Here is a 26,924-nt window from a genome sequence, read left to right as displayed (position 1 = left end):
AGGAAGGCTAAAGTTGAGAACGAGCTGAGGTTGGTGAGGGACACTAAAAGCAACAAAAAGGCTTTCTTCAGATACATGCATAATAAATGACAGAGGAAAGAAATGGTGGTTCAGCTATTAAATAAGGGTGGCAAAATGATAACAGATGACAAAGAAAAGGCAGAGGTGCTCAATTCCTACTTTGGCTCAGTCTTCTCCCAAAAGAGGGTCTATGACCCCCCTGGCAAAGGCAAAGTACAGGCTGAAGGAGCAGGATTGCAGCTTGAGATCAATAGGCATATGGTCAAGGAACACCTAATTCATTTGAATGAGTTCAAATCTCCAGGGCCAGATGTACTGCATCCTAGAGTAATAAAGGAACTGGCAGAAGAGATCTCAGAACCACTATTATCTTTGAAAAATCATGGAGGGCAGGTGAAGTGCCAGATGACTGGAGGAGGGCTAATGTTGTCCCTACCTTCAAAAAGGGTAAAAAGGAGGAACCTGGGAACTATAGACCAGTCAGTCTGACATCAATCCCTGGGAAAATTCTGGAGCAGTTTATAAAGCAATCCATCTGTAAGTGATCTTGATAGACTGGAGCGCTGGGCAGAAACAACAGAATGACATTTAATAGGGATAAATGCCAAGTTCTGCACCTAGGAAAAAGAAACTAAAGGCACAGTTACAAGATGGGGGATACATGGCTCAACAACACTACAAGCGAGAAGGATCTTGGAATTGTTGTCGATCACAAGCTAAATATGAGCCAACAACGTGATGTGGCTGCAAAAAAGGCAAATGCTATTTTGGGCTGCATTAACAGAAGCATAGCTTCCAAGTCCTGGGAAGTACTAGTTCCCCTCTACTCAGCACTGGTCAGGCCTCATCTGGAGTACTGTGTCCAGTTCTGGGCACCACACTTTAAGAAGGATGCAGACAAACTGGAGAGGGTTCAGAGGAGGGCAACAAAGATGATCAGGGGACTGGAAACAAAGCCCTGTGACGAGAGACTGAAAGAACTGGGCATGTTTAGCCTTGAGAAGAGAAGACTGAGGGGAGATATGATAGCGCTCTTCAAGTCTTTGAAAGGTTGTCACAGAGAGGAAGGCCAGGATCTCTCCTTGATCATCCCAGAGTGCAGGACACGGAATAATGGGCTCAAGTTACAAGAAGCCAGATTCCAGCTGAACATCAGGAAAAACGTCCTGACTGTTAGAGCAATACAACAATGGAACCAATTCCCTAGGGATGTAGTGGGCTCTCCCACATTGGAGGCAATCAAGACGGGGCTGGACAGCCATCTGTCAGGGATGCTCTTAGATTCCTGCATTGAGCAGGGGGTTGGACTTGATGGTCTTGTAGGCCCCTTCCAACCCTACTATTCTATGATTCTATAAATGTTGTTATATCCAAGGTGTAGCACAGGGCTTTCTCCTGTATTGCTCCCCAACTCTGGAATGCACTCCCTGAGGAGTTGCAACTGGCCCCCACTCTCTCTGCATTCAGCAAGTGGATCAAGACATATTTTTAACCTAGCTTTTTAATTCATTGTTATGGTTTTTAATGTTGTGCTATGTTTTTATTTGATTATGGTTTTTATGTTTCAAACTGCCTTGGTTGATCCCAGAAAGGCAGTATAGAAATATAATAAATAAAAAAATAAACTGTGGCTTTGCACTAGTGGAAACCACTTGCGCAACACTGGACACCTTTTTTTTGCTACCCACTGCAGCCCCCTATGCCCCTTTAAAAGCTGCTCCTGAAGGTTGAGGGACTAGCACAAAGCCATCATTGGATAGAACCCAGAGAGGGTGTTTTTTTTATGTTGAACATTCAAGCATACATTTGCCCAGCTGTAGTTTGAAGTGGTACAGTCCCAACAGGACTGTATCAAATGATTATTCTGAAAGTATAGACCAGGTCTTACGGTGCTTCCAATCAAAAGAACTTCCTATAACATTCTGTGAATGAAGGGTGATTGCACGATAAGAGCCTCGTCTGGAAGCACCCTTAGAGCCAATTCTCATCAACAAACCAACCAATCAACCAGCTAACACACCACATACTCATAGGACAGGAAGAGGCTCCCCCCCCCCCCATGTTCCCTACTATCCCCAGCTTACTTTTTTTCTGGGCATTTGAACACACTTCAAAATGTAGCCGTGGCTTGCAGCCACTCACTATTTTTATTTTCTAAGAGTGCCTCTGGAGCCATGTAGGGCCCAGAGGCATTGTTGGAAACAAAGGTGGTACCGAGGTCAGTGCTTTGCTTTGCAGCATGACAGCTCCCCAGTTGTTGTTGTTGTTGTTTTTAAAAAATTAAAACAAAAAATGAGGGGCAGGTAGCCTGGTGGGCCCCAATGGAGGTTTCTGTGGGCACATTGGTGCCCATAGGCACCACGGGGGGAGGGGGCAGAAATAGAAAGTATCATCATAGGGAATCTGGAATATTACAATAATATTCCAGATTCCCAAATAATTAAGAAAATATTGAAGGTGGGTTCCTCTTCTAACAATGTATGATAGTTTTGTTTATTACTTTTAGGATGCAATCCTGTGCATATTTAGACAGAAAAAAGTCCTACAACTCGCAGCATGCATAGGATCGTGCTCTTCATTTGTTTTTTGTTCAAGAGACACTGTGCCATTCTTATATTCAAGACATGCAATGCAATCGTAAGCATGTTTACACAGAAGTTCTCTTATACATTGCCCAGAGAACAGTTGTTATTGGGTGACTTATACATGGAATATATGGGACATATTTCCTAGCAAGCATTTTAGGATTGCAGTCTTAGCAATATGCAAATATATCTACATTTGGTCAATTAATTAATTGGTTGAAAGCCAGATGATTACTCTTTAATGCATGGAATCCTCTTCTAAGGCTGAGCCTTGGCACTGAAATTAGGTTATGGAGCTAAGCTCTTGTTATCCCTTGCTCAAATTAAGCCCTGCGTAGTGTGAATCAGCTACTTTTATGTACACAAATGCCAAAGAGACATTTCTCCAGCAGGTTCCAGCCATTAAATAGCGTAGTGCTTCAGAGAATCACATTCACAGAAAGAATAACGGTGCTAGGAGGAGGCTGTAAAGACAGCCGTCTCTCCACATGCCATCTTCTCCGTCTGAGGCCTTCCTGGGCTCCGCCCAAGCACAGAAACAATTTCACGTTTTGCGTCGCCCTCTTCACAGGTTGATCAGTGAATAGACTGCGTGCCGGCAGCGGGGCTCTCTCTAGGACCCCGGTGAAAGCTGAAGCAGGGCAGTGGCCGGAATGCAGACCACTGCGCAATGCATGCGATTTATAATTCAGCATCTTGGAAACCTGGGAGATCTTCAGCAGCCACCCCGACACCGGAGGGGGGCGTGGAGAGGCGGATGAGTTTAGAAGCTTCGGGAGACAAATCAAAGCCGTTGCAGCTGGAAATTCAGAGCCACCCCTTAATTTCGTCTTCTTCTTGGCACATCCTCCCTATCCCTTTTCTTACCCTAAAGAGAGGGGGGGAGAGAGAGCCCCCTCGTGCCGCGGGCTTGCGGCGGAGCTAATTGCGCCTGGGCAGCGGGCAGCAGAGCTGAGCAGCATCTCTACTCGCCGTTTCGATGCAGCATTTACTTACTTGCCGCCTTTGGACTAGAGCCGTTCGTGTATCGACTGTGCAGTAAGGAAGCCACCGCTCTGCTCGCTCCGCTCCTTCCCCCGCGCACCCTCCAGCTTGGAGCGAGCCGGGAGGGAGGACCACGAGAAGGTTGCGGGGAAAGTTGCAACTCACTTGGGGTGGGGTGGGGTGCGGTGGGGTGGGGAGCGCGGGGGCGATGCTGTCTGAGCCTGAGCTGCTGCAGCAGCCGGGGAGAGAGGTCTTTTCCGTGACCAGAAGGGGCAGAGTCCCCCGGGCAGTTGCACAACCCGGGTCCGACTGAACGAGGAGGAGGAAAGGAAGTGCAGGAGTGGAAGCATCATGAATCCTTTGCCTCCCTGGGCGCTGGGCGTGCTTCTAGCCTGGGGTGAGTATTTCGTAATTTTAAATGGATTTTTTAAAAGTAATTTTGAGTTGGATACGTGTGAATGCTCGAACAGAAAGGAAGACCTGTGGGAGAAAATGCCCTCAACGCAACCTGGACAAAGAAAGATCCCGTGGGATCCTCGGCTGCTTGCAGCATGTGGAGATCAGGGGAAATCGCAGTGGCGGGTTCCAGCAGGACAAATTCTGGGGACAGATTTGTGGGCGCGTCTCTTGATGTGGCCAGAAGCAGGGAGATGGCCTTCTAGATCCTAACTCAGAGTGTTCATCTGCTTTAGGGCACGAATAGAGAGCAGGTTGATCTACTGAGATAGGAAGCCCATTCCTGAGCCTTAACCGTTCATTAGTAGGGCTGTGTCGCGCAGAGGGTGGGGCTCAATCATCTATGTAACCTCTTCTATATTTTCGGTGGGAAGGAGGGTCATATTCACTTGGTCACTTTCCAGCGACACTGTTTGAGAAGGTACCCTAGAAGAAAGGCTGTTTTCTTTTCTTGAAGGCTTCACTATTGTGCACTGCCAACTCACCATTGTAATACATAAACTTCTGTCTGTGTTTCCTGTGACACTGGCCTTGGTTTCTTCCATCTTCATGGCCCCTTGGATGAGTTGTGGTGGTTACACCACAACTACACCAACTGTAGTTGGTGTTTCTTTCTTTTAAACCTTTTTACTATAACAGCAGGGTAGACACTCTTACAGTTTAGATTACTATTCTAAAAGTGAAGCACCACCTTTCATTTGACTCCTTTGGATGCTTCAGTATATGGGGCATCTTCATATCTGGAAAATCATTTCCATCATGTGATAGACCATATCATGCTTAGCTTCCTTTAGTAAACTGCCTGGTGAGACTGTTCCAGGGGTAAGCGTCTTGCCATTCCATTTTAAGCTTTACAGTGGGAATGGGGAGTCATCGAGCACCTGTGCCTGGTTAGGGGTTCGTTTCTTTGTGGTAGGGAGGGGAGTGTGCCACTTGCGATACTTTCCCCATGGAGTGGAACTTCTGTCTACAGAAAGTGCAGGTTCAAGCGCTAGCCCAGTTTCAGTGCTGTGAGATGTTAGGGCCACTTCACATACCATATTGGGAGAATGGCGTTTTATCATGTAACTATGAGCAGCAGGGAATTACAGCGCCCTGGAAACTCGCTGCAATGTTTAGCTGTATCACATGTGTTTTGTGTGTACAAAACAGTCCCTCCCTCATGCACACATGATCAAAGTGGATTACTCTCCCCCCCCACCCCCGCTGATTCCCCAGTCTGCAGACCCAAATTGGAAAGAAAAGATCATCCACTGCTGGTTTTACTCTAACATTTGTGTGGTAAAGTTTTGAAGAACTAGTATGGAATTTGCTAACAGCAGCAAAGGTTTTAATTGCTAAGAAATTTTGTGATTCAACTAAGCCTTCATTGCAAGAATGTTTAGTGAAGATTTCAAAGCTGGCTGAAATGTCAACATTAATACATCTGTTTGAGAGATGAAGTAGGGACTTCTGGGAGGAATAGGTTCCCTTTCATCAACGTAGTGGTCACTTGATATAATTTGGACATTGTTATATACACTAATTGTCCTCTGCTGAGAGTAGTTGTTTAATATTGATGTCTAAATTTCAGTATTTGTATTTATATTTTTTTTTAAAGGAATGTATTAATTTACCCTAGAGAACATTGGAAATAGCCCTGATGTAGCATGCCATAGTGGAGCTGGGATTCCTGCATACTACTGTATTCCCCTCCAGTGACAGGATCCAGAATCACTTTATACCTCATCGAGAATCTTCTTGACTAGCCCGTGACCTTCTCCTCCCTCTGTTTTATTTTACACCCTCAGGGTGTTTTGATTGCTTATCATAAAGTTTTAATATCCCCAAAAAATGATATCAGAGAGGGCCTGACACCAAATTAGACTCTGGCTCTAAAGACTCTAATCTTGAAATTTTGAGAGGGGGATGGGGTATTAATTACAGCCGATTAACTGCAGAAGCAATTATAATTAGAATAGGTATGAGGCCTGTGCTTCTAATTTTGTATAATTGCATCGAAGATATTTAAAGATAGAGACACCTTTCCAAAAAAGAATGGTGAAAGGGAGCTGTTCTTGATAGTCTGCACGAACAACCTCAGTTTGTAGTTCCAGAGAACATTGTAATAGACCATTAAAAGGTTTCTTTAAAAAAAACCATTTGGTAGCAAATTAAGGCCATCTGGCCATTCTTGGTGGTGATGGGATTGGAATAGAGCATGATAGCCCTTCTGCTTGTAAATTGCATCATACCTTCTTGATTATGGTGAAGGACTGCTTCTATAAGGGGATAGTTGTACATTGTTGTGGGTAAACAGATGATGCGACAGGAATTGGATCCAGAAGACTCATGTTTAATATTCTAAACTTGGGTGTTAGGACTCAAGCTATCATAAATGTCATGTCCCTAAAACCTGGGAAGTGCTCGTCCTAACTCCAGACATTTGGAAGTGGATTGTAATTATGTTCTGGTCCAGGAAAAGCACTCTGCACGCGCTTAGAGGCAGACTCGTATATTATTGCTACATTATCAAAATGCCTGCTTTTATTATGGGCAAAAATGAATGAGTGTGTGTGAGAGAGAGAAGAGAGAAAGTGTTAGTGGGGGCATATTACAAGGACCATGGGTGCAGTGCACAAGATATATTTCCATGAGGTTTCTTTCAGTGAATACTGAATACGAAATGTCTGGACGAGGGGTAGATGTGGCTCCCACTAGAGCAATGTCCCCAGCTGCAGCTCTTTTTCTTTTCTTTTTAAATAATTTATTAGAAGTTGTTTATTTGTTACATTTATACCCCGCCGCTCCTCCATGGAGCCCATGATCCTCCTCCTCTCCATTTTATCCTCACAGCAACCCTGTGAGATAGGTTAGGCTGAGAGTCAGTGACTGGCCCAGAGTCATCCAATGAGCTTCATGCCTGAGTGGGGATTAGAACCTGGATCTCAGGAGCCACAGTCTAACCCTCTAACCACTACACCACACTGGCTCTCCAGTGTGCATAAGATAAAAATAAAGTACATTGAGTGTTTAGATACTTAAAAAAACAAAACAAAGCTATTATTGGAACAGGATAAGACAGTCCAGATAACAAAAAGTTAACACAGTGGGTAGAAGATGGTTGCCAAGAACAGATGGGAAACGAGTAAGCTATAATGAATGACTTTGAATATTAGGATTATCAGTTCTGGAGTCTGTAGACATAAGAGAGGGCAGAGATGGGGGGAGCATAACAGAAGCTTTCACTACATAATAGCTTTCTCTTTCCTGAGGAGTAAAAGATAATATACACTTATACAGGGGAAAGAAGGTGAACATATATTAAGACATTTTGCCCTTCCTCGATGGTCCTAAATTTTTGTGGGGAGTGGGGAGGACAGGTGTTGCCCTTTCCCTACATTCTTGGTGAGTGTAATCTGTTCACTTTGTATCAAAGAATTTGGCACTAACAGGAACTTTTTTTTGAAACTAAGCCCTGTAACTGTGCATGGAGGTGGGGGGCATTTTCAGGACTGTGGTGGCTGGTGAAGAAAGGGATAAGCCTTCTTTCCCCATGCACTGGGATCCAGATAACAATGGGATGGGGGCAAGGCTCTAAGTAATTGAAGTAAAAGGATAGAGGTACCTATCTGTTAGGCATTAAGCATAATGAGTGGTTCAATTGAGCCATTTAAAAGCAAGTTTCCACCTGCATAGTCTCCAGTATATGTTTCCTGGTGTTATGCTAGAGTACACTGATCCGTCAGCCCAGGCATTAAACACAAGTTCCAGGGCTGAGCTTTGGAACTTAAACTCTAGTATGTCTTTGGCATACTATCTCTATAGCTTCAGTTCCCCATTTGTAAAATGGAACTATTAATGGCTTTCATCATGGGGCTATTGTGAGAATGAATGAGAGAGAAAGAAAAGAGAAGCACTTTCCATGCTAGAAGGGCTATAGAAATGATTAACTATTTGTGGTTATCTGTGCTGAAGTGCATAGCGGCTTGGCATTGTAGTTTAAAGGTATACCTTGAAAGTGGGCTCTGAGACATTTCTCAGTTGGCTTTGCAGAAAAGGAAGGGTGTTCTTATTTGGTTAGGCACTGTTTATTTCTTTTATGTTTGTGTTTTTAATTGATTTGTGTTTGTTATATTTTCACTATGTTTGTTTGACTCTCAATTTGTTTTATTGTTAGCCACCTTGAGTGCCATTTTTGGTGGAAAGGTGGGATATAAATGTAAATCAATTATCTTCTTCATATTTCTGAACATCTGATTGTCAGTTCTTGTGCTATGGCAATGAAGCCTTTAAATGGTTTAAACTGGCTATTATCAAAAAATGTTCTTTTATACAGTGGGGGATACAAAGGCTTGGATCCAGTGGTGTTGTTCTACCAGTTAGAATGGAAACCATGGGCAGAATGGATTTCCCCTCCCCCTTGCAGTCCCTCTGCATGCACCCCCAAATCTGCTCCAAGGGTTGGGAGACTCTTCAGAGGAGATTTGGGGGTGTGCAGTGGAGGATAGGATAGGATAGGGAAGTCTGCTTGCTGGATGTTGGATTTAAGCCAAAACTGCTAAAAGCATTTGATGGTGCATTATGTAAATGTAAAGACCTCCAAGTAACAGGTGATGGATGGACTAACTAAAATGAAATCCATGAAAGTGATACTTTCCATTTATGGCAGCAAGTTCCAGAAGCACAGAGAACAATGGGGAAATTCATAGGCAATCCGGGCTATCAAATTGTTGGTAACATCCTTGTGCAAGTAATCATAGACTGCATCCTCTTACATTTACTGGAAGTCTTCTAATAATTTTTGTTAAAACAGAAAGACATAAATGGAAATCTGCAGAAGTTCACAGATGCTTTTTGTTTATGTATGTTTAAAAATCCATCCCTATACACACACACACGCTTTCCATTTCTATACCCCTATTCACATGCTGTAATACTTGACTGCCATTGAATAGTGTTGCTCTTTCTCTGCACTCCTTCCTACCAACTGCCCCATTTATCCTACTGTGCTGATATTTTTTTAAATACTTCTGAAAAGTTGGAATGTTCATAAACATTCCTTAACATTTCAGCAGCTGAGCCAATTTCTGAGGCTAGGGGCTCATTTAAATAAAGGAAAGCCGGAGCTCTGGCAGCTAATGACAAAAGAGGGTTAAATTGTTTTAATCTGTGTTCACCTTCAGATTTTTAATTTTTGCCAGTTTTCTGGGCAGGTTGTGTCTCTGTGTGTGTGCAAGCACATTGGCAGAAGCGTTGTTATTGTTTTGCAAATTTCCGTGTCTCGTTCTTTTATTTATTTAGGGCACAATCCTATGGCCACTAGACAGTGTCTAGATGGCTATAGGATTTTTCAGGTTCTGGGAACCAAGCTTGGAGCCAGCACTCCAAGCTTAGTTCCCAGAAACCCAACTCCCTGCCCCTTCTCCCACCACGTTGTAGGCGGCCCAGTTCGTCTCTGGCTCCGTGCTCATAAGAGCAGTGTGGAGTGGCCAAAAAGGGGGCAGAGAGGGGAGGGAATTGTGGAACCACCATTACGACACTTCCTATTCACCGTCCAGCCTCCCCCCCCCCCGCTCCAATGTTCCCCAGCTAGACAGCCAAAATCGTCCGTCTAGCTGCTAATACAGGGCAGCCAGACTGCAGAGGAGACGATCCCCTCCGTGCTCTACCCACCCTACATTGGATAGTCGGCCTCAGAGGCGGCCGACTATCCCCATAGGATTGCACCCTTACATTATTTATAGTCCATCCTATAACAAAAAGTTCTCTGGGGGATGCAGGATAAAATCAACAAATTAAAATATACAACAACACAATAAAAAAGCAAGATGATTAAAACACAGCGTTAAAGCATTAAAACAAGACTAAATAAAATAAAAAAGCCAATGACGGATATTGGAAAGCAGGTACTTTTTAAAGAAATCAGAGCTAAAGCAATATTAAAAGTTACAACATGATTTTGAAAGGTTGGGAAAATAAAGAGGTCTTTGCTGGGGCCAAGAAGACATGAAAATAGGCACCAGAGGGCATTCTACCACCAGGGTGCCACCAGTGAAAGCCCCTTTCACCTCATTAGTCTCCATCCATGGCAAGTAGTCTAACACACTTTTATTCAAAGATTGCTTAGACTAAAGTATTATTATTATTACCTTAATAATCATAATATATACATAATACATAAATCCTGAATAGTGCTTAGACTTCATGAAAAAGGAATATGACAAAGTTAATCACTCCCCTGATAACTTCAAGGCTAAAGGGGATGCGTAGGAGCTTGTTTCCTTTCCCTTTGGCCCCGACGTGCAGAGGTTTGCCTTGTGTTCAGGGATGAGTATGGCAGGTTGTATTAACCTCCTGGTCACTAGGCACTCTGTCTTCTGCCCAAGGGAAGGTTAAGCTTTCTGCTTCTCCCCATCAGCCCCAAAGTGACTTCAGAGGCTTGTGCTAAGCTGCAAGAGATTGGTGGGCTACATCCCCTTTTCAGCTATCCAAACACCCAGTCCTGATCAGCTGAGGCTAATGCCTGCATGCTGTGTGCATCTTAGTTTTCGCTGGTTTTGTGTGCAGATAATGACGCCCAGCTATTTATTTACTACAAAGGTGGGTGGCCTCTGCGTTTCATACAGAACCTCTCCTACCCCCTAGTTAATGAAAGTTGGCTTTGTTCTTGACTTTTAATATATCGGGCTCATAGAAGCAGAAAGGAGGAAATTAAGGGTGTACTTCTAGTCCCATACCTAACATAAGTTTAGTGCATTAGATGCTGCCTTTCCCAGTTCACCTCCAATCTTATGGCTTACTGAGATGAGGTAAACTCATCCCAGTCCTTCAATGTGGTGGTCCTACCAAACAGATTATTTTCCCTTGGCATATCCTTCTGGAGTGCAGGCCCTACTAGGTGGGAGGAGGAACAAGACCATTGCAGTCAAAGTCAGTGTCAAGGATCGGCATAGTTGGGCACCTTCCTAGGGCTCAACAGCCCAGCAGGGGGCTACTGAAGAGCCCCCTGAACCTGTTCTTCCTCTTCACTGTTGCAACCTGCTTGTTCACCCTCCTCTTGCTCTTGATCAGATCATGCAAAGAAGGAGCAGTAGATGTCAATGCCTATTTGCTTTTTGGTGCTGGCAAACAAGCAGGTAGTAGCAATTAGGAGGAAGAGGAGGCAGTGGTGGATTCACTGAGGGAGGGCTACCAAATGAGGGTGGCTTGCCCAGGGGCCCTCCAAAACCTGGAGCTGGCACTGATTACAGTATTATGGTAGAACGAGTGGACCTGCTTTTGAGTGTTTGAGCCTCCTACTTTCTCCCCCAGTCCAGCCCAACGTCTTGAATTCCTTCCACAACCAGGGAACGTTAGCCATGATTTCTAGTAAGATTGTTAATTTTGCAAATTAAAAAAATAGAAAACAGCCTCACTATTAGCATCATAGAATAGTAGGGTTGGAAGGGGCCTATAAGACCATTGAGTCCAACCCCCTGCTCAATGCAGGGATTGTGTTTGAAGACTCCAGATGTGAAAGTGATTGGGGTATTATTTCCATGTTCAGATGATCATATCTTGGCTTATATTGGAGATGTGAATGAGCCTTTTGCCTGCGCACAAGGCCCCTTCACTCTTCCCTTTGTGGCACAAGCAATCACAAAGCCAGGAAGCCTCTACCCATAGTTTCCGTTGTTCAGATGAAATGGGAAACTATGGTTACCAACTTTGGAACAAGCCAGGATATTAAACCAAGCTTATTCTGAAGCTGGAAACCATAGTTTCCTTGTTTGGATGAAACCATGGTTAACTAGAGATTTCCTGGTATAACTGTGACTTCTGCAAAGGGGAAAGCATGCAGAGAGAAGTCTCATTCATATCTCAGTTTATGAAGCTGAGATGTGATTGTCCAAACTGAACCTCTGTCTTGCCCTAACCCTTGCTGTGAAAAGCAAATAACAACGTACATAATTAATGTGTTGCTTTCCATGGTCATGTGGTGAATATGGGGGATGGACTCAATGGCCTTGTAGGCCCCTTCCAAACCTACTATTCTATGATTCTATGAATAAATTTTCAGTCAACGTCTGGACATCATTGTCTTCCAGTTGTGAGGTTAAAAATAACTAATTTTATTGTGGCTTTGTAAGATGGGGAGCCCAATCCTATTCATACTTGTTCAGAAGTATGTCCCCCTTTGCTCAGTGAGGCGTACATCTTAACTAAATGGCCATAGGATTGTAACTATCATTCTACAACACCAATTTAATGCAGCTATTCTTCCATTGTTAATTACAATTACAATGGCATTGTAATGCCATCAAGTAAAAATAAATAAGTAGGATAGTTTGTCCAATTTCATTTCAGCCAATATAAGGTTCTCTTCCCTTAGAAGTGGTGCTTTTAACTTGCCATAATGTGATCCTCCATCTGCCAAGCACAAGATTGTTCTTGGTCCTTGGAATTCCCTGGGGCTCTCATTCATGTAATGGCTGCTAAATAATATTATGAGGGGTGGCAGCTGCAATCTGGAGCTAGCTAAATTCTTAGTCTAATTAATAACCAGTGAGGATTGTGACAGTTCAAAGACTTGAACTAATTTCCTGCTGCCTCTGGAGACACGGACTGTCTTTCACTGTAGAAGTCATGAGTAAAGATGGGCTCTCTTGCCATAATAGATGGTGCCAGGTTAACTCTGGAAACTAAGGATTCCTCCAGAAAAACAACTCCTAGTGCTAACAATCAAAAGACATTGTGGAGCTATTCCGTCTTTCCCTCCTTAATGAATTTTCTGTGGTAAGAAAAAGGATGGAAGAAGTGGTGGGAAAATGGGAGAGAGGGTTACAAATGGAAGACATTGTTGTCTGGACCCTCCATAAAATTCCATGAATGAGGCAGGGCGGTTGCACAATAAAAGTTATGTTTTATTTATGCTCTTATGTTATGATGGCTGTATTATATGATCTCTGTAGTATCAGAGGCACTTGCTTCTGACTATCAGTTGCTGGGGACAAGAGGGAGGGCGCTATTGTGCTCATGTCCTACTTCGGGGCTTCCCAGAGGCATCTGGTTGGCCACTGTGGGAAACAGGTTGCAGGACTTCATAGGCATTTGGTCTGATCTACCAGGGCTCTCCTTATGTTCTTATGTAGTTCCAAGTGGCATTAAATGCATCTTCCCCCCTCCAGTTACTTTGCTTGTCTAATTCCTAGTTAGTTAATCTGTTCGAGTCCAGCAAATAAGCGTGGCTGCAAATTCCGTACTATAATTAAAGGAAATCTTCCTTTAATTATAGGCACTTAAGGTTTACATAACTTTGTTCATACCCCAAGGGGGAGCTGCAAGTGACAGAGTTTAGATCAGAGCAGAAGCTGGTTCGCACATAATGCTATGCTAATCCATGGTTTATATAACCCATGGTTTGTTGCCCTACCCAGGATTTGTCTGGCAGATGATCAAACAAAGCATGATCTGTTTTCTCACTCCCTGGGCTGTTTGTTTCCCTCGTCCTTTGCCTGCTCCCTCCCTGTATCCCAAATGCTGTTGTGGCGCTGTAGTACTGGCATGTAGAATGGCTAGTTTTTTGTTTTACCATTCTTGCCTGCCACCTCTGTAGCCTGGCGAAACAATCCATGAACAGCTCACAGTTTTGGGTTCACACATAATAACAGCTCATGGTTTAAACCACCCAGAGTTCACAACCCAACAACAAACTATCAGTGGTGTAGTGGAGTTAGGGCTTGCAGGGACACAGCACCAGCATTTTTTTATCAGCAGGAACACTGACATCATCTGCCCCCGCCCCCGAATTCTCTGTTCCCTCTGAGATTAGCTCCAATCCTCACTGTAGCTGGGGAAATTAATTTTCCCAGCAACAATATATTGTTCCTGTTGTAATGTAAAGTATTTTGGGGTGTCTTGGTCTTGAATGGGTAATTAAGACTTGTTTGCTTTACAAAAGACATGCTCCTGGTGGAGATGAAAACTGGTAGAACTGGATTGTTGATATGGATCAATGAAGCTGCTTGAATTTCTGTACTCTCCTTGGCGGTGTGGCTATGGAGATTGTCATGATGAGCACCCGCACTTCAAAATGTACCACTACACCACTCCAAAACATGGATTCTTTTTCTGGGTTGTTCATGGTCAACAAACCACGGTTTGTTAGTGTGGCTGGGTTTGTTGTGGGTAAATAGGCAAACTGTGAGTGTTGAAATGGCCTGAAATGAGGAATAATGGGATTATGAGGTTCTGTGAGTAGGCGACTTTGTGAATCTGCACGCAATTCTAAATGGCAAATTAAATACATTAATAAGTTTAAATTTAATCAGTTAAATAAGTTCACATATGTCATTTGGATGAATATAGCTAGGGCAGATTTACACAGGAGGAAGGAACAGCTGGGATGCCATGTTCTGTTTTACCAGGAGCATGTACATATTTTCTGTTCACAAGCTCTGCCGGGAGAGGGACAGGGGGAGTGCGACCCTATTGATTCTCTGGACCTCTCAGCGACTTTCGATACCATCAGCCATGGTATCCTTCTGGATAGGTTGTCTGGGTTGGGAGTTGGAGGCACTGCACTCCAGTGGTTCCGCTCCTACTTGGATGGCCGACTCCAGAAGGTGGTGCTGGGGGATTATTGCTCTGTGCCATGGCAATTGTGCCATGGGGTTCCACAGGGCTCTGTTTTATCCCCCATGCTGTTTAAAATCTACATGAAACCACTGGGGGAGGTTATCCGGAGGTGTGGGCTGAGGTGCCATCAATATGCGGATGACACCCAGCTCTACCTCTCTTTCTCATCAAAACCCGGTGAGGCAGTGGCTGTTCTGAATCAGTGCCTGGGCACGGTAATGGACTGGATGAGGGCCAATAAACTGAAACTCAATCCAGACAAAATGGAGGTACTGTTAGTGCGTGGTTCATCTGCCTGGCTAGGTGATATTCAACCTGTTCTGGAGGGGGTTGCACTCCCCCTAAAGGATCACATTCGTAGTTTGGGGGTGCTCTTTGATCCAGAACTGTCACTTGAGGCACAGGTGAACTCAGTGGCACGGACCACTTTTTATCAGCTTAGGCTGGTATACCAACTACGCCCTTATCTGGACAGAGATAGCCTAGCTACAGTTATCCATGCTCTGATAACTTCTCGTCTGGATTACTGCAATGCGTTATACGTGGGGCTGCCTTTGAAAATGGTCCGGAAACTTCAGCTGGTCCAAAATAGGGCAGCAAGACTGTTAACAGGGACTGGCCAGTGAGCTCATATTACGTCAGTACTTTTCCAACTGCCAGTCCATTTCCCGGCCCAGTTCAAAGCACTGGTATAAACATTTAAAGCCCTTAACGCCTTGGGGCCAGGTTACCTGAAGGATCGCCTCCTCCCATATGTGCCTGCCTGGACCATAAGTTCATCCTCAGTGGCCCTTCTCCGTGAGCCCCTGCGAAAGGAAGTGAGGTGGGTGGCTACTAGGAGGAGGGCTTTCTCTGCTGTGGTACCCCGGCTGTGGAATGAGCTCCCTAGTGAGGTTCGCCTGGCACCTACATTGTATTCCTTTTGGCACCAGGTGAAGACCTTTTTATTTTCCCAGGCATTTTAGCATTTTAGCTTTCTAGACGTTTAGTTTTGCTGTTTTAAATCCGTGTTTTAAATTCCTGCACTGCTGCTAGGTTTTATTGTGGTTGTATTGTTATATTGTGGTTTTAATGTTCTGTATATTTAAATTGTTTTATTGTGTGCCATTTGGTTTTAATTTTTGTGAACCGCCCAGAGAGCTTCGGCTATTGGGTGGTATAGAAATGAAACAAACAAATAAATAAAATAAGCTCTCCTCCATGGCAGCAAACCAGTGAACAACAGGACCCTGAAAGGGTTAGTGTTGTAGTTTGAAAGGTGTTGGGGACTACTGTTGGCCTCCCCAGTCGTCTTTTGTTTGCTGGCTCTTTGGGCTGTTTCCTACCCAGCCAGCACCTTTTCTCTGCCTACCCTGCAGACCCAGGTCTAGGGTTGTTGCATTGCTGACAGCTCTCAGGGATGTTCCCTAGGGGCATTAGGGAAGTATACATTTACAGTCATCTCAAGGCAGTCTTGGAGGCTTGGTGGGGGTTGTTCTGGCCTCCCTTGCTGTTTTCCTGCAAAGACAGAGGGTCTCTACTGTCAGCAGAGACTCTTTTCTGCCCTGCCCTCACCCTTATTTAGGTTCCTGGGATGTCCATGCATGGACATTGTACTTCAAAATAGATGTTTGTATACCTTGGAATGGAAAAACCTGGGCACGTGTTGGCAGGTTCTTCCTATAGGCTGACACAGGTGGGCAGAGGTTGGATTATAATGCTGAAAAGCATGTTTTGATTTTAAGCATAAAGATAATTCCAATGAACTGCTGGTTTACAATCTTATGCATCCTCCACCAGTCAATGTACGATTGTCCCAAATGCTACATCACGGGTCATTAAACTAACATTTGTGTCCCTTTTTTGCCAACAGCCCAGAAAATATACAGAAGTCCTGGGAATGTTGGTGTGCTAGAATCTCTGTGGGGTGTCTGCCTCTCTCCCCGCTTGGTCTGTGCCAGAGGAATGGTGACCTTTCAACTGTGTTTTCTGTAGTCCTAATTAGAAATGTTTGCTCTGCTGGGCTTCCTAATCCTGCATTTAGAATGTTTTACTAATAAATCAGACTGGCAGCAAAAGTGTGTGTGGGGGTGGTAGATATAGGGGTTCAGGACTCATTTCCTATAGGGGAAGTATCAGGGTCAGATGCTTTGTAATAATTATGGGGTGATAGACAAAAGAGCTCTGTCCGGGCTCTGAGCCCTCTCTGTGTACACAATGGAAACCACAGAGATTGTGTCTGTCTTGGTGCAAACCTGCAGTCCAGATGAGCATCCAATCCATGTGTGCAATCTGCACTATACAGTGCACTACTAATGCATGCAAGCATGATGTCTGTTCACTAAGCAGCATTTGCACTGTTGCAGAAGCTGTGTAAGCACGGAGGCTCATACCACACCATTTCTGTGAAAAGACAAACTGTTTATCTTGCTCCTGCTTTGACTGCAGAAGGAATGTGTCAAATCACAGTGGCACAAAGTTTGTGCCGACTCACAGTCCTAATACAGTCAAGCTGTGATGTGCTGAAGAAAACAATAACTGGAAGAGGGTGGCTGAGATTGTAAGCCTATGAGTCCTTCAAATCCTCCTTGTACTAAAATCATTTTTCTGTGGGATGTTGCCGGCCTCTATCAGCCCTATGAAAAGAGGCATATTTTGTCTTTTTTGTGATCAAAGGAGGTGTTTGCAAGCAGCTTCTCAGTTTTCACAAAGCCAGGCTTTCTCCTTTGCTGCTTCAACAGTTCTAAGTGCTCCTCCTGTACTATCTAAATTGGGATTAAAATGAATCTCTTCCCACCCCTGTTCTCATTCTGTGAGAAAGAACACAGATAATAGCAGAGGAAAGACAATAGTGGGTTGGCAAAGTGTTTGTTTTTAGCACTAATTCTGAATCAGTTTTGTAACCTTCTGCCAGTGAGAACATAAGAATTGTTTTGCTTGATCATACTGAAGGCCAGTCTGTTGCAGAGACAGTCTGCTCGGTTACAGTGACCAGATAACGCTGGAAAATTGACAAATGGGGTGCGATGCGCACAGCCACCCATTTGTCCTCAGTTTCTGGTAATTGGAAGTATAGTGCCTCTGAACATGGAAGTTCCATTCTTTGCTATCATATCTAATAACCATTGACAGAGCAATCCTCTACAACCTTGCCTAATCCTTTAAAAAAATCCATCTAAGTGTTTTGTAGCAATGAATTCCATAAGCCAATTATGCATTTTCTGGAGAAGTAGTTCTTTCCATTTGTGTTTGTTGCCAGTCACCTTCATCAGATCCAACTACAGCTCTTGTGTTTTGATGAACAGTTCACTCTCTCTACACTGTTCATGGTGTTATTAAGTTCTATCCTTCTCTCGCACAGTCTCTCTTCCCCAAGCTGCTGATATCTAAGGGGAGCTCCTGCGTATCTCAGCCTGACTTTGCCTACCAGCAGCAACTTGTATGAATGAAGCCGTCATGGAAGGGGACACCAGTTGCAGAAGCTTCCCTTGGCTGGTCATTGTTCTCTGGTCCCAAGTGATTATCAATAAATGACCACTTTCGACCCAGCTCCCTATTTTAAGTAACATCTGCTGGACCAACACTTGGACACAAATTGGGGGGAGCCTCTTAAATTAAAGCTGGATATAAGCAGAAGCAGGTTAGCATGGAACCCTTCTCCAGGTTCCCTCCCCCAGTTTCAGAAACCTCACAGAATGCAGAATGCATCATCTAGGATGCTTAGTGGAGCACCTAGATATTTGTTGTTGTTCAGTGGTTCAGTCATGTCCGACTCTTCGTGACCCCATGGACCATAGCACGCCAAGCCTTCCTGTCCTCCGCTCTCTCCCGGAGCGTGCTCAAGTCCATATCCATTGCATCGGTGATGCTATCTAGCCATCTCATCCTCTGCCGTCCCCTTCTCCTTTTGCCTTCAGTCTTTCCCAGCATCAGGGTCTTTTCCAGGGAGTTTTCTCTTCGCATTAGGTGGCCAAAATATTAGAGCTTCAGCTTCAGTATCTGTCCTTCCAATGAGCACTCAGGGTTGATTTCCTTTAGGATGGACTGATTTGACCTCCTTGCAGTCCAGAGGACTTGTAAGAGTCTTCTCCAGCACCACAGTTCGAAAGCATCAATTCTGTATTAAAATAATTGCACTGGCTGCCCATTAGCTACCAAGCCACGTTCAAGGTTTCGTTGTCATATAAAACTCTAAATGACTCAGGATCAGGATTATATTCCCTTTTATATAGTGAGATGACCCTGCAGATCTTCTGAGGAGGCGTTACTGGTCGTTCATGGCCAATGGAATGTCGCCAGGTAGCGATATGCAAGCAGGCCCTCTCAGTGGTGGCATCCACCCTTTGGTACACTCTCCTATGTGTGGTTCAAGAGGCAGAATGGGTGGCAAATTTCAAATGCTTCTTGAAAACACACGTATTTACAACAGGCTTTCCCTGACCTGTGAGGGACTCTGTTACCACCATGTTTTACTGTTATTGTATCGTAATGTTTTAAAATGTTTCTAATGTTTTAATTATTTATTATTTTTATCTTTCTCTATTGTTATATTATATTTTAATGTGAGTTGCTTAGGGTTTTTAGTATATTTAGTGGTATAGATGTATTATTATAAAATACATTTTAAAGTATAAGATAAAACAACAAAACACCACTTGCCACCTCCAGTTCCCAACTAAAACCACTTAAATATACCATCAGCCCATCCTAGGCAATGACACTTCCCCATATCTGCTCTGGAAACACTATTACAGGACCCAGTAACGTCACCCGCAACATTAGGGGGTTATTCACTTGCTCATCTTCCAATGTGATATATGCTGTCTTCTTTCAGAAACATCCCTCTGCATTCTATATAGCGCAAACAGACCAGTCTCTACATCTATGGAAAACAATAAACGGACACAAATCTGACATCAGAAATGGCAATATTCCAAAAGCCAGTGGGAGAATATGTAATCCTGCCAGGACATTCTGTCACTGATCTTAAAAGTGATCATTATTGAACAAAGAAATTTAAAAGGGATATGAGAGAGAGTTATAATTCACAAGAAGCTTGAATCAGGATAAAGGATTTTTTTTTTTTACCACGCCACACACATTAACTGGCTTAATGTCAGGATGTTTGTGTTATCAGCAGATACTACAGTGTGAATGAACACTGTTAATAATGTGATTGTCACAGTCCGTAATTTCTGTATTTATTTATTTAGATTTAGTTGCAAATGATCTTCCTCTCCCTTTTATCCTCAGAATACCCTGTGAGGTAGGTTAGGCTGAGAGTCAGTGACTGGCCGAAAGTCTCCCTTCCACGGACACATTATGTATTGTAACTCTATAACACTAACACTCCATGCATCTGATGAAGTGGGCTGTAGGCTTATGCCAGAATAAATGTGTTAGTCTTTAATGTGGCACAAGACTCTTTGTTGTTTTCATTTACATAGAATCTCCCCTTGCTTCAGTACACACACTTTGGGCACAATCCTATGAAAGTTTATACAGAAATAAGTCCTACAACTCCCAGCATTCCCCAATGAGCATGGCTGGCTGGGGAATGCTGGGAGCTGTAGAACTTATTTCTATCTAAATATGCATAGGATTGCACCCTTAATATGGCAGTAGGTACCATGTCTACAGCAGTCTCCACATTCACTCCTCATCTGTGTATTTAAGAGATAGTGACTGATCCAGAATCTGAATGGCCAAACTTTTTTCTCAGTTGATCTTCACCTTCATTAAAGCCTGCTGTTCCTGAGGAGGTCAGGCCAGAAACAGTGAGGCTTGATCCTCTGCCCTTCCTAGCTCTTTGTTTTGTGAACCTAGAGGAAGGGCTTTTATTCTGTACTACATATCTCTGTGTGGCAGGAATTTGCCAGAGGACAAAGCTTGACTCTTGAAGGAAATTCTTTCTTTATTACATGTATTTGGGACAGCTGATTACACTTGCTGCTGTGACACTGTTCTGGTTCATAGGCTGAGATGGTGCAGACTATTGAGATCCAGGGTTTGGTTGGGAAGGTTGAAGTGCTTCCACATCAGCCATCTTATACAGTATTGACACCACTTGCTTGTTCATTCATTCTCATAAATCCAGATGGCATTCCTCCCACAAACCATGGCAATTGAGTGTCCCATCCCCCTTGGCTCTCCCACATCCCAGTTAAAAAAAAAAAAAAGCACTGGCATTAAGATCTCCCTTGTAGTGACGCTAGCATTGTGGTAGTATTTGCTTCCTCCTAAACATAGGTAGAATATCCACTCAAATCTCATGATTGTCTAAAGTTGCTGTGTCTGTTGTGTTAATCATCCCTGCAGGCTGGGAAAATTTGATGGCCAGGGGTGGGGTGGATGACAACAATGGTAATGGGAGATCCCATGTTGCGCACTCCTAATCTAATACTATGTAAATATTTGGATTCCCATTTTATGAATGTATGATAAGCTACACTTTGGGGGCATGTTCCCTGCCTGTTTTGTTATATGCAGCTGATATAAGACTGCTAGCTTTTTTTCCACTGTAGGCATGACGATCCCTAACTGATCATGTGTTCATTTTTGAAAGAAAACATTTCTGTGCTAGTTCACTTAATTGACAGAAGACCTATTAGCAGAAAAGGAAAGGAAAGGTTCCTCCTGTGCAAGCACCGAGTCATTGCTGACTCCTAGAGGGATGCCGCTTTTGCTGGCGTTTTCATGGCAGACTATAGCAGGGTGGTTTGCCATTGCCTTCCCTAGTCATGAGTACCTTTCCCCCAGCAAGCTGGGTACTCATTTTACCTTGGTAGGATGGAAGGCTGAGTCAACCTGAGCCGGCTACCTGGGACCCAGCTTCCGCTGAGATTGAACTCAGGTCGTGGGGAGAGTTTCGGTTGCAATACTGCAAAAATACCACGCAGGGGCTAATCCTAAGGTTAACATTTGTCATATCACTACTGGCAGTTGGATGCTACTAGCATGCATCCTTTATTCATAAAGAGGATAGCTCTTCGATGCTATAGGAATTATATAGACATGTAAGGGGTAAATTATGTCAGGCTGCTAGTTGATTTTATAACTTTAAATGAACGATAGTGCTGGAGGAGTCAGTGGTTGTGGTACATGTTCGTACCAGTGGCATGGGGAAATTTAGACATAGGGGCTGATTGCATGTAATGGTGGCAAGTTGTGGGTTAATCAAGGATTCATTAATCCACAATTTGCCACAGTGCATGCTGGGTGCGTTCTGCGGCCTAGCTGAATATTCAGTCCCTGATCAAGCTGATTAGGTGTTGCTTTGAGATGTCCGAACCTGGACACTATAGATTAATTGTTGGTTAAACAACCCACAGTTAACCTAACTACTAATTGTAGGTTAACTGTGGGTTGTTTACCCACAATCAACCTATATTGTCTGGGTTTGGGTGTCACAAATGACTTTGGAATGTGCCCAGGATGCACCATAGCAAATCATGGGTTAATTAATGCTATGTGTGAACTGGGTCATACAGTTACAGAAGCAACTTTCAGGTTGCTAGGTAAGAAATTTAAATCTAGGACTTAAAGGACTTCTCAGAAATGCTACTCATTTTGTGTGCAGGGCCAGCTAGATAGACAAAGCAAAAGGGATAGGTGAATGAGATGGTGGGGCTGGGAAGAGCGATTTGTTTTTGTTAGCTTTTTGTTTGGTTTTCACTAACTAGTTAAGGAACAGGAAAAAGAGTAGGGAATAAATGGATAGTTCTTACCATGGAGAGATGTAAGAAACGGGGTTCCCCAAGGATCAGCATGGGACCTTTAACTTGTTCATAATGATCTGGAGTTGGGGTGGGCTGTGCATTGGCCAAGTTTGCTGACAGGTTTCTTCACATTCAAAAGTAACAAGAATTATCACAACTTCAAATACATGAACATTAAGAGCATGTAATTCCTAAAATATGGGAATCATATAATATGCTCCTACAAAAGGCAGTAAGTACTAAAACATCAACATCATTTACTTCATTGCACTACAGTAAAACAAGATTAGTATGAACACAGCTCTTAACATTTCCAGGCAAGCCCAGATCTAGGTACTGGAAGCAAATTCTTAAAATACAAGTTCTCCCTTAGGCAATCTTCTTGGATTTGGAGAATTAAAAATAATAACAATAGGGGATCAACCCCTCCCTGAGTTCATGAACTCTGAGATGGGAACAGTACCACACCAACTAGTTGTGACTCCAGTGTCAGCATACCCTATAGCCAGACCCCCAATGTCCACACATACACAGTGGTGTAGTGGAGCCAGGGCACTCAGGGATGCATCATGGACAATTTTGTAATTAGCAGGGACACTGATGTCATCTGCCACTCCCTTCTAGTTCCCGGTTTTCTCTGAGCTTAGCTGCAATCCTCACAGTAGGCGGGTGGAGGAATGAATTTTTCCAGCAACTATATGTTCCCTGTTATAATGCAAAGTATTTGGGGGTTGGTTGGTTCTGAATAGGCAGTTAAGACTCATTAGCTTTACCAAAGGTCTGCTCCTGATGGAGATGAAAACTGCTAGAACTGGTTTGTTGATGTAGATCAACACAGCCACCTGCATTTTTGGCATCCCCTTGGGGGTGCAGCCATGGGAACTGTCATGATGAGTGACTGCACTTCAAAGTGCACCACAACCGCACTGCACATACATTTCAACATGTGAAATGGGCCTCTACATACATACGTACAGCAATACACATCTAGGGGCTTCTATGCAATCAGAATACTGCATGAAGTGATCGTGCCAACCACTGGGGGCATGACTGGAGGGGTATGCATGTGTTGGTGACATGGCTTGCTGATTCAGTGCTGCTCTTCCCCACTCCCATTCAGTGAACACATGAGGGGGGGTTGTGAAAAGTATTTTACTCACCTTCATATTTCTGTGACTCTGGAATGCGGAAAGGGAGGTGGTTTCAAGGCTTCTAGCTAGGCAGGCACTTCTGTTACTGGTCCTGCATGGATGTAGGTTGGAGACTAGGTGTGCCCAGTCTCTTCCTAAGAAAGGGACTTCTTATCCTCATTTTAGAATTTGGGAGGGGGCTTGCCCCCTGTTGCTCATTGGCTTATGGCCAAATGAGATTTCTTAGCCTGTTTAGTCAGTACATGTTGCTGGCATATCTCAAATTCTCATTATTGTTGGAGGTTGTGTGCGTTGAGAATTCTCTCAGATACATGCTTACTATGTGAGCCTTTATTTAGGGGTTGCAAGAAGATCAAACCAGTACATACTCCAGGAAAGAAAGCCAGACTGCTTACTTGAGGGAATGATATTAAAGGCAGAACTGAAGTACTTTGGCCACATAATGAGAAGACAGGATACCCTGGAGAAGATGCTGATGCTAGGGAACGTGGAAGGCAAAAGGAAGAGGGGCCGACCAAGGGCAAGATGGATGGATGATATTCTGGAGGTGACGGACTCGACCTTGGGGGAGCTGGGGATGGCGACAGCCGACACGAAGCTCTGGCGTGGGCTGGTCCATGAAGTCGCGAAGAGTCGGAAGTGACTGAATGAATAAACAACAAACCACTCTGAAATCTCTTTTTTCTTTTGTTGTTGTTGTTGACTGACACATTTTATTGGGAACAGAGACGATCTAAGAGAAACCAAAGTTTAACGTAGCCCCACAGGTCAGGGAAAACTGGTTCCAGCAAGCTAGGGTAAGAAGCAAAATTTGTCAGACAAAAGGAGCAATCAGTATTGAGGATACACAACAGAGAAGTTCAACCATTAAGCACCACTGTCTGGGTTTCTGTTCAAGAATACTTAAAACACACAAGTTTCTAGTATATTAAGGAGAGAGGTTCTGTATTGGAGTTACAGTGGAGTTGAGAGAAGGAAGGGAAGAATAAGAGAAAAGTACTTAAACTGTATTTGTAAATAAATTCCTAATGGAGGATGCAATATCATAGGGGAAGCATGTTTCATATTTTCACATTGGATCTATTATACTTGCAAGGCCATTTTGAACACCACACAGGCAGGGGGCATTCTTTGGATAGATTATAGTTGCCCTGGATGCTGGCCCTGAAAGTGCAGGGTGGCCAGATGTAATAGGGCTTTTGAACCTTGAATAGTTTTGTAGAAGAGAGATTTCAACAGGTGTCGTTAGCTACACAACTGTTAAGGGTGTGTGTGTGTGTGTGTGTGAGAGAGAGAGAGAGAGAGAGAGAGAGACTTGTTAGGCCTACACTACTTTCAGTGTTTTGTCACTTTAATGAAGCCTCATGTGTTACATTCCAGTCAGTAACACTCATGTTCCATTATACTGAACTGTGTTCTCCATATCGGGATTGCCATATGACAAACTATAAAGCAATTAGCCCCTCTTTTGGCTGCCTGGCTTAGTTTCATAGCTCTACTTCAGTTTTGTGCCATGAACAATCCTAGTAATTTAATTTGGAAAAGTGAGCATTGGCAAATTCAATCCTGCTTTCACCCTATGTGCTTACAGGCTGCTATACTGTTCTGAGTAGTGTATTTATTCTACCCTGCATGTGGCTTCTTTGGAGTAGCGGTGCTCCGCACATAACACTTCTTTTAGTCTGCTGGACTTCCTCTCTCTCAGGTCTTTGCTTGATTCCTGGGCCAAGCTCTCACTTCACCTCCTAGTCCTTAATATGTCTCCGGCCGTAAGCCTCCTGACTCGTTCAGTCCCTCTGCCTGACAGGTGGTTCCTCCAGACAGGCTTCCTTTTGGCTCCATAGCTGGACTAGTGTTTCCTTGGGAGTTTTATTCTTTGCGTTCTTACTGTTTCACTGCTTGTGGGATTCCCTGCATCTGCCATCCCTTGGGAATGTGCTCCCCCCCGCCCACAGCTGTTAGCCTGAGGAACAAGCCTTCCTTTCTTTGATAGCCATCCTGTGTAAAAAAAAAAAAAAAAGTATGCTACAATCCTACTGCTGTAGTCTTCTTGCTCCCATTGGTAGAATTTTGATTTCCTTTTTATTCCCTGGTAGCTTATTTACAGGAGGAACTGACCTCGACTGCACCCATTTTCACAGCTGAATTCTGTGGGTGATTCCCACAATTGCTAAAGCTGTGATAAAGCTTCTCTCACTCCTCTCCTCTTCTTCTCCTCTTAGCTGTGCTGTGATATGACTTTTAAATAGATGGAAGAAAATTTAAGTCACACATGCATCACTTTTTCATGGTGCCCCCTTGTGATAAGCCTGGGCAATATTGGCTATGATTGATAAGGTTTGGCCAGCTTGAAATTACTGGATTCTATTTTACAGATACAAATTTTGTGCCAGTCCAACTGGATATTCTCTTTTGTTTAATCCTATCTACCACAGTGTTTGAATTATGGGCTCTCAAATCTATCAGTTTTGTAAAAGCACATTTTGTGCAACTGTACTTGGCTTTCTCTGACATTTCCCCTTCTAGCAACTCTTGAAATACTCAGAGGTAAGTTCATACTCAGACAGGGATGTAAGTTCCAGATTGAACCCAATGCTGACTGAATAGGGTACTTCCACAGCTACTCACTCTTGCGTTTTGGGTAGTGTAATTTTATCTCTGTCTGAGGATGGTAGCCTATCCTCATAAACAGGATCATGCATCTTAAAGGGTTTTAACTGGGTAAACAGTTCAGTGTTAAATGAGGGTAAACAAACTGCTGAGAAACTGAACTCCTGCAGTAATGGGATTAGCTTTCTTGAAGTCCAGGTTCATCACAAGTGCCTGGTGTTTGTTAAGCTTTAGACTTTTTACAGAGCATGTACAGGGAAGCTGGCGATAGTAAGAAAAGCCAGTGGATCTATTTAAATGAGAATAGAAATTCATGAGGTCAGTTCCTTAATTGTTCCTTCATTGTAATCTTACTTCTAAGGTCTGCCTTGAGAGAGAGATGCTAATTATCCTATCCAGTATATTGACTAATGGAACATGAAACCATATAAGATTTACCCAGTGAGAGTTCATGCTTCTAGGTTTTCAACCAGAAGTTGGTAAACCACTCTTGCTCCTTGCTTGGCTACCACTGCAGTCCCTAAACACACGTACTAGGGAGTAAACTCTGTTGGGCTCAGCAAAATTTCTTAATGAGTAAACATGGTTAGATTTGTGCTATAAGTGTAGCTATATATCATCTGGTAAAAAATGGAATCCTATTACAATAAAAGCTGAGAACCACTGGTTTAAATATTGCATGCAAACTGACCAATTGGTGCTTTTTTGGTTCAAGATGCAAGGGAACATAACATGATTTTTCTAACAGAAAGGTATTATGCTAACTCTGTCACTGTTTTCCTAGGAATTTGTGTTGGGATTACTATGGCAACTTGTATTTG

General features: G+C 43.5%; 1 protein-coding gene across 2 annotated transcripts in view; it reads left to right on the top strand.

Moving 5' to 3' along the window:
* The first annotated feature begins 3,180 nt into the window (after positions 1 to 3,180).
* PODXL2 (podocalyxin like 2) overlaps positions 3,181 to 26,924 on the top strand; it is a 61,000-nt gene continuing 37,256 nt past the window's right edge. The window contains exon 1 of one of the 2 annotated variants that reach the window (XM_084832482.1): positions 3,181 to 3,987. In XM_084832482.1, coding sequence (XP_084688608.1) covers positions 3,942 to 3,987 — 46 coding nt within the window. In that variant the 5' untranslated portion in view covers positions 3,181 to 3,941. The remainder of the gene's footprint in view (positions 3,988 to 26,924) is intronic. The other variant, XM_084832483.1, reaches the window with a different exon arrangement.

The sequence above is a fragment of the Heloderma suspectum genome, chromosome 2 (assembly GCF_057233095.1).
Source record: "Heloderma suspectum isolate Gila_16-S chromosome 2, 16-S_ref, whole genome shotgun sequence".
Lineage (NCBI taxonomy): Eukaryota > Metazoa > Chordata > Lepidosauria > Squamata > Helodermatidae > Heloderma > Heloderma suspectum.
The sequence above is the reverse complement of the archived record's forward strand: the minus strand, read 5'-3'. Positions and strand labels throughout refer to the sequence as shown.